The following is an 8,720-nucleotide window of genomic DNA, read 5'->3' as shown; positions in this document are numbered from 1 at the left end:
CTGGTCGATACTCTAACAGAACTCTGCCAGGTGTCATCCACGTGTTAAGAAATCGCCTGCCACGTCATCCATGCCCGTTTTTTGGATAATAGTTCCGAAGGTGCAAAAAACAAAAACAAAATATACATTGGTAGGGAGACTCCTAGACATGTCCCTTTATAGGGTGGTCGGCTAGTCCATCAACTCTATAGGGTGGTCAGCCCATCACCCATGGAGTGGTCGACCTGACTGTTTTGTTCATGGTACTTGGTGAAGTATCGTACTACTCACATTACCATGGTTGTTAGCATGAAAAACGTAAAGGAGTAAGGTTAGTATGGCAAGTGAAATACATGCGTTCAGAGTATACTGATACCTGAACCAATGAGGGTTGTAAGTTGATATACTTAGTAAGCATTGGAAATTAAAAAAAAAATTCAATCAATACACTGAGTACTCATAACAAAAAAGCATAAAGGCATAAGATGTCATATGTAAAAATTGTCAAGTACAAGGTACCCTACCAATGGCACAAAAGGAAAGACAGAATAAAAGACCAAAAAGAAGACTAAATAGGATGAGGAGTATCATTTGAAAGACCACCCTGAGCCTCAGCAGCCTCACGAGCCAGGCACTTCTTAAGCTCCTTCGCTCGCGTATTTTCGGGGAGGAAATCCAAGTTCGGATTTTTGTTGGACTTCCAAATGAAGTAGAAGCAGGAGAAGGCAGTCTCTGAATACTCATCTCGTGCCTTGTCTGGGCAGCCTTGACCTCTTGCTCCTTCTCGACAAGAGCATCGTTTCGCAGTTGGTCCATGTTAGCAATCAGCTTCTCTTTCTCAGCTTCAGACTGTTTAAGCTGATCGGCAAGTTTCCCCTCCACCTGGGTTACCCTAAAAGTCAACTCGATCACTTCCTGTTGTTTGAGCTCCACGGTACTGCGGAGAGTGCTGATCTCTTCATCTTTCAAATCAATGTCTGCATCCCTAGAGCCAAGAACGCGTCTAAGGTCCAGTACCTCCTGGAGGACAGCTTCAAGCTCAAAACGAAGGTTGGAAAACGTAGAGGTATACTCCATAGACCTATCACGGACATAGGAGACTAGCATCAGCGCCTGCAAAAAACATACAAGTGTTAGATAACATCAACACACAAGCTAACCAGACAAAAAGAAAACTTTAGAGGACTTACACTCTAAATGTCAAGGAGTGACTTCGTGAGGATGGTGCTCAAGTCCTCATTCTTGATCCTATTAAAGGTCGTTGTCATCTGCTCCAGATGGGACACTTGGTCCATGATGGCACCTAAATTCTGCATGGCAGACTAATATGGCTCAGATAAGGGAGCCAGCGCAGAGGATGAGGTACCCGCATCTGTGATACTAGGAGGAATCGACATGGGCAAGGATGGCTCTACCTCTACAACAAGACTAGGCGCCAGTGGAGCCAAAGAAGTCTCGGGAGGGACCTCCGTTAGTGGCTCAAGCTCAACCCTGGCCCTCTTGGTCGCTCGAACGAAAGAACTAGTCTCGGTTGGAGTCGACCTTTGTTGGATGTGAACAAAGCCGAACATATCTGAACCTGTATAGGAAGATCAAATATTAGCAGGATATCAAACACAAACGAAACATAAAGTAAAGATGATAAAAGTGTTGAACCTTCTGAAGGAGATTCGAGTTCGAACGTGGCTTCATCAAAGTCATCTGAAGCAAGCAGTGAGTGCACGGATGCACCCACCACATCACCCTCCTGTCCAGCTAACACGAGTGAAGAAGGTACCTCCTCGATATGAATAGGCTCTGGGGAGTCTATGGCTTTCACGGGCTCGGTACCATCGACATCCGGAACATCGGCAACAGTAGAAGGAAACAACCCGACCTTCCTAAGGTTCTTTGAAGTAACGAGAACCTTGATGTTCTTCTCCTCACAGGTCATGGCAATCAATGCCTTGGCCCTAACAATCATGGCATAGGTCGGGACCAATCTATAAAAAGGCCGGACATGCTTGAACTTGGAGTAGTTGGCCTCGACATCTTTTGTGAAGAAGTAGCTGTCAGCATATCTAAATGCCTTGTTGTTTCTAGATATCTCTTCCAAGAAGGTGTCAATACCCTCGCACAGGCTGGGGAAACCCTAGGGGTGGTCGGCCTATGATGGGAATTGTAGGCCTGGAAATTTCACAGGCAAGGGAAACCCTAGGGGTGGTCGACCTATGATGGGAAGTGTAGGCCTGGAAATCGCCCAAGCCATGGAAACCTAGAGGTGGTCAACCTATGAGGGATTTGTAGGCCTGGAAATCGTCCAGGCTAAGGAAAAACTAAGGGTGGTCGGCCTACATACCTCTAAACCCTAAAGTATCACACAAAAAGAAACAAGGATTAAGCCAATCTTTGACTAAAAACAAGTTTTTTTATTCAAACAAGTTAGTTGTTTTAAATCAAAATAAAGCAAAGCAAGGAAATTCAGACAGATTCATCAAAAACGTAAAGAGAAGATATACAGAGTTGATGAAGAGTTGGAGAATATCACTGCTTAGAACTTCCCTGAAGTGTGTGCATAGGTCAGGGATATGATGAGTGAGTTCCTACTTATAGCCTCTCAGGCTAACCATATTTTTAGGAATTCAAATTCCTTGAAAAATATCTGGTATTGTTAGAAATTCAAATTCCTTAAAAAAATATCTTATATTTTTAAGAATTCAAATTCCTTGAAAAATATTTTGTATTTTTAGGAATTAATATCCTTGAAAAATACATTATATTTTTAGGAATTCAAAATTCCTTGACAAATATATTAGATTTTTAGGAAATTAATTTTCCTTTATAAACATGATTCTTTTTAGGAATTACAATTTTCCTTGAAAAATACATGGTGAGAAAATTATCGATAGTTGATAAAAGTACTATGTAATGTTTAGAGGGACTTTGCTGTTAAAGTACTGCTACGATATGTTTCTCAGGCCAGATCAAGTATACCATAATGTTGGACACAGTACCATAAACTTGGGGGCAAATGTTATCCCTCAAAATTCAAGAGATGATGTGGCGAATGAGAAAGCGGCACGTGGCATCACAAGTCATCGAAAAATGACAAAGTATAGAAAAAAAGACCGATGAACAAAAATGGATAGGTCCAGGACCTATAGGGAATTTGATCAAGCCTAAACCTCCTAGGGGTGGTCAGCCTGGCCCTAGCCCCTAGGGGTGGTAGGCCTGACCCCAACCCCTAGCGATGGTCGGCCTGGCATGCTCAAGGACTGCATGAGGTGGTCGGCCCACCCTATTCTTCATAGGGTGGTCGACCTAAACTCCCAAATACACTTCGTTGGATAAAGTTCATGCTCGTTCAAGCTGAAATCAACAGGCCTAGCACCCAGAAGATCAACATTCCTAGCACCAGAAGATCAACAGGCCTAGCACCCAGAGGATCATCAGGCCTAGCACCTAAGCTCTAAAGGATCATCGGGCCTAGCACCTAAGTCTCATAGACCAATCAAGACGTAGCATTTTTCCGAAGGTTTCAATCATGTGTCGTCAACCACGATCCAGAGAAATAACGAGAAGACCCATGATCTTATAATCATGGGGAAGTGGACAGGTATCTCCACTCACAATGATCGTGTACCAAACCACGATCCCCAGTCTTGCTGATCATGTAACAGCCCATGGGTAAGGACCCAAAGCTTCATTTAAAGGGACGATTCTTGGACGGATATTTTCGGAGAAGAGACTCTGGGCAAATTTGTGACGAGTGAACTCTTCAGTTCATATTTTTAATTGTCAATCGAATGATTCAATACTAAAGACTAAGTATATTAGGTTACTACTGTTCATCAGAACATGGCTGAACCACTATAAAAGTCTGTGTGTTTGTTTAAATATTTGTGCTCTGTCGTATATTTATATTTATTTCATTCAAAATGTGTCGTATACCGTACATACGACCGTTGGCCAACAATAAAGTTTTATTATTTTACTTTTAACTTAATTTTAAGAGTAAAGTTAACTTAATTATCTATTTTATCAACATATATTATCAAATTTTATGAATATATTATAAAATTAATTAAATAAATAAATATTTAATTTCAAATTTATTAATTTACCATTAAATATTATTATTTTAATTTCTACTTATTTTATAGAAAAATATTAATAAAGTTTTATACTTGTAAAATTATTATTTTAATTTACACTTTATAATTTTTTTAATTAATTTCTTTAAAATTTATTAATTGAAAATTTTAATCACACTAACTTTAAAACTATTTTGTAATGTTTAGTTTTTCTAAATCTACAAAAAATTTGACAGCATAATGTTTGTAATATAACATATCCCAAAATTTAAAATTTGCATAAAAACCAAAATACCAGTCTAAGAACATACATAAAATTGAATAAAATCATTTAAATTCTCATATCAACAACAAAAAATATATTATAAATAAATAATATAAAATCTTAACATGGATTTATCAATAAATTCATCAACATTTATTTATAAACTATAATCATAAATAACATTAAACATCTAACATGGATTTATCTAACCTAACATACAATTAAAAAAATTATATCATCTAACCTAACATTTTTTTATAACATACATTCATATTTTCTTAAAACATAAATAAATATATATATATATAAATATACAATTTTCATCTTAAAAACACAAATATAATTAATTTAACAAATAAATATACTTCTAATAATCCTGTAATTCTTTAAAATGAATATGAAAAAAATTAGCACTATCTGAAATAACTAATCACACACCTATAAAATATAAATTAAACATACATCAATACATTCATCAATCACCAAAAAAAAAAACACAATTAAAAACAATACCCAAGGGAGGATCTCTACAATCTGAGCAATACCCTAATTCTTCTGTTATCTGAAAAAAGAAAAGAAAAAAACAAACATCAAAAACAATTTTTTACAAAAAACTAAATAACCACAAATATTAATACAAAAATCTTTTCAGAACATGCGTTGGGACACCGTGGGGCAGAGGAGAGCGGTGGAGAAGTCCAAAAATGGGATGGGAAACCATGGGGCGATGGAGGGCGACGGTGGGTCTGGTTTTCGCTCTCTGTAATTTTTGAGAGAGGGGGAAAATGTGGAAGAAGACAACGCCTGGGAAGTTATATCGATAAACTCTATAACGATGACATGTCGTCGCTATAAAGTATAAGTAAGTCGTCGCCGAGGTTGAACGCACCGTTCACTCAAACGGTTAGACCCTACAGCGACGACATGTTGTCGCTGTAGATAAGTGAATCGTACATGAATCATGCCACGTGTTACGCCCAGTCTATAGCGACGACCATCGTTGCTATAGGCAATAAAAATTTGATTGAAATTTTTTGTGGTCCACTTTCCCTCTTTTTATTTTTGACCCTATTTCAACGAGGTGTCGTCGCAATAGACAAAACAGTACAAAATAAGTCCAAAGTATTGGAATAGCTCTTATAATTATATATAAAAATATTAATGATAAAATTAAGCAAGATCATCTATCATTATATATAGAACAATAATATCAACACAGTTATGTAGTCACCAAACATTTAAATTTAATAAGTCATAAAGCATCAAAATAATACTTAGCATCCATTATCCCTCATTCCTAACTATTATATAGCTAATTAAGAGGTACATACCCTAAGGTTCCAATTCAAATACATATACAGTGTTCAAATTATAAGACTATTGTTGTAAATAGAACTAGGCTAAATCACATTGGCTCCACCAATAAATCACCTCATCCACACTCGCATCACTGGGTTCCTAGAATTGGAGAGATATAGAAGGTTATAGCTTATAAAGCCCAGTAGGAAAACAACTATCAAAGGACCAATAGTTTAATAAAACTCATGCATGGTTAGCTTTGAAAACAAAGCATATGTCATCAGGTAAAATAAAAAATAATGAGAAACCACATCACAAGAGACAAACTATACGCGCACATCACACTGTCCACTAGATCTCTAGTTCCCGATACCCATCATAGAAAACAACATCCTAAACGGGGTAGTCGTGTCTGATAACCACAAGAGGTGGCTCAGCTCACATTCTATATACAAATACTAAGTTTTTGCACCTACAGGTGAGTGAACACTTGACCTACTTATGATGACACAGAGACTAGGTCGTGAAACAACAATATGCACAAATTATGATTAATATGGCTCTCGCAATATAACCAAATGTAGGCAAACATGATAACAAAAGAACATATTCCATTTATTTTAGAAAATTGGGTAGCATAACAGCTACATATGAATAAAATTAAAAAATCATAACCTGCATTGGTAAGTATACAAAAATATATTTGACACTCAGTGCCCTCGAAACTGTTCAGAAAAACATACAGATTAAGTTTTCAAACATTTTATAAATATCTAAATTGAAATATTTTTAATACAATTCAATACAGTAAAATAAGTACAATAATCAAGTTAAATCTTTTACCTCCTTAGGATTGTTATCATCTATACAAAGAGGACGCTCATAAGCCCTATTGCTAGGTTCCAAGTAGTTTAGCCCGCTTCCAAGTCACTTTGTCCTACAATCCTAAATTGAACAAATAAGTATCATCATTGTAATGTACTCTTCAAACAGAGTCCAATGACATATAGCATGTTACCATTTAAAAACAGTCAAAAATTTCACCTCAATCGCACAGATTGGCCGTTCGCGGTGATCGGTGATGGTGCACCGGCAGTGGAGACAGAAATTGACTTTCTATCTATTAAAACGATCATCTTGATGACATCACGAAAGTACAACTTATTTGCCCAAATAACCCACGGTGTCGCCGAAAAACTCTCTCAAAGGAGCGAAGATTTCAAAATCTCATTGGATAAAAGTGACGAATTAATTGCAAAGGCTTGTTGGGTTTTGTTCTCCTCGATGAGCTGAGTTCAATGGCGGAAACAGTTTGTTGAATGGACACTGGAGTTTCCCGGAAAATGGAGTCAAAGTTGATGGACCAAAACTTTGACTTGCAATTCCGGGTTGTTGAGAGCAAGTTAGGCGGCGCCACTTAGTGTTTGATAGCGTCGGAGCAAGGTGAATCTAGAGGGTCGTCGCGTGTCGAAAATGGAGGTCGACGGTGGGTGGGTCTGGTTGTGGTCCTGGTCGTGGCTGCCAAAGAGAGGAAGAGAAAATGAAAGAAAAGAAAGAAAAAGAAAAAGAAAAAAAAGAGGAAGAAGAAGGTGGAGTCGGGGAGAGAGAGGGAAAAGGAAAAGAGTCTTTGACTCATTTGACTTAAACTGGGTCCCACCACTATATAAAAAACTATTATTTTATTAGAAAAACAGAGGTTTTACACTTCTGATCGTAACAAAATGTGTAATATCTATAATTTTGGTCGCGAAATATCACACTTTGACTATTGTTAGAAAATAATGCTCATAAATGATCTTTATTTTATATGATAAAGTAAAATAAATATGGATTAAAAATTAATAGAATGACTTCAATAATTATATAGAAAATAATATAAAGTGATTGATCATAATATATCACTCGCCGAAATATATAGAATAATTTAAATGTAGTCACCAAATATATTGTTTATAGATAAGTGCTGACTTCAGAATTGATCAACGACAACTTAATGAGTAAATTAACAAAACTATAGTTTGGATATACAACAAAATATGAAGAAATTAACGCCATTCTCATCTTTCAAAAATTGGCAAAAATATTTGCCCCTAATCTATCTTCATGAGAACATACAATTGATTTTCATGAGAAACCTTACACACCAATTTCCCCTATAAATAGGGAGGAAATAGTTCATTGAAGATGATCCAAAAAATAGATATTGAAACCTGTTGATAATATAAATTTGTGGACTATGTAGATTTTAATCACTGAACCACGTAAAATACAATGCATTCATCTATTTATTTCGTGTAATTCAAACCCTAGTGCTAAAAAAACTTAATTGTCTTCTTATATTAAGTTGACGAAATTCTTCATTAATATTCTATGCAGACAAAAGTTAAGATATATTATGCCTACTCGTGTGTAACAAGATAATTAATGCAATCAGTGCATTAAAAGGATCATAGGGGTTTTGTTTTCTTTCCCCAAAGCTTTGTTAGGTAGCTTTAATGTTCTTCAAGAACATAAGTTTCCTGAAAGAGTAAGATTTTCTAAAAAAAATTAGTCTATCAACCTCTAAAATCAAGTTGCCGAGGCCTAAACTAAACTACATTAAAGCAATCAAACATCCTAAAAACACTAATTTAAAGAAAAGATTCAAGAAATCACATTGTTCATAAGCTTGACCTTTCAAAATGATAAGTGTTAAGGCGAGAGACATAAATTAATAATATATATATTATAGATTCAAGAATGTTAATGAAGAATTTCGATAACTAAATATAGGAAGACAATTAAGTTCTTTTAGCACTAGGGTTTGAATTACACGAAAATAAATGGATGAAAATATAGTGGTTCAGTGGTTAAAATTCACCTCTCATTTTTCTTTCTCAAATATCCTTTAGTTGTGACGATTACTGGGGAGATGAGCGACCTGTGCTAGAAGAACTCTCACCAGAAGAACCAGAACATAAGTTGCCATCTCTAGATCTTGCAATTAGGCTCATTAAAAAGCAAGAGAATACGAGGAAGCGAAGGTCATTGGGCGCGGAAAGGGTAGAGGCCCTTAAGCTAGAAATCGAGAAGTTGTCCTCGATCAACTTCATCTGGGAGGCCGT

At 36.3% G+C, this 8,720-nt stretch overlaps 1 protein-coding gene and 1 long non-coding RNA gene across 2 annotated transcripts; both read right to left on the bottom strand.

Moving 5' to 3' along the window:
- Window positions 1–348: 348 nt before the first annotated feature.
- Window positions 349–2,098, bottom strand: LOC133823108 (uncharacterized). Its single transcript, XM_062255697.1, has 3 exons — window positions 1,636–2,098; window positions 1,170–1,558; window positions 349–1,092 (listed from the first exon to the last, which is right to left on the bottom strand). Exons 1-2 carry the CDS (start codon window positions 1,940–1,942, stop codon window positions 1,302–1,304), a joined length of 564 nt encoding a protein of 187 aa, XP_062111681.1. The 5' UTR covers window positions 1,943–2,098; the 3' UTR covers window positions 349–1,092; window positions 1,170–1,301.
- A 2,559-nt stretch (window positions 2,099–4,657) lies between these two features.
- Window positions 4,658–7,217, bottom strand: LOC133823107 (uncharacterized). Its single transcript, XR_009888144.1, has 3 exons — window positions 6,661–7,217; window positions 6,460–6,561; window positions 4,658–5,385 (listed from the first exon to the last, which is right to left on the bottom strand). It is a non-coding gene; the product is annotated as an uncharacterized LOC133823107 (long non-coding RNA).
- Between the last annotated feature and the right edge of the window lie 1,503 nt (window positions 7,218–8,720).

Source organism: Humulus lupulus, chromosome 3 (assembly GCF_963169125.1).
Source record: "Humulus lupulus chromosome 3, drHumLupu1.1, whole genome shotgun sequence".
Lineage (NCBI taxonomy): Eukaryota > Viridiplantae > Streptophyta > Magnoliopsida > Rosales > Cannabaceae > Humulus > Humulus lupulus.
Note: the sequence above shows the minus strand (reverse complement) of the source record. Positions and strands in the feature narration are given on the sequence as shown.

Coding starts and splice junctions, on each gene's coding strand:
- LOC133823108 (XM_062255697.1), bottom strand. CDS start 1,942: ATGATTGTTAGGGCCAAGGCATTGATTGCCATGACCTGTGAGGAGAAG. Junction 1,559..1,635: donor ACTCGAATCTCCTTCAGAAG/GTTCAACACTTT, acceptor CTTCCTATACAG/GTTCAGATATGTTCGGCTTT.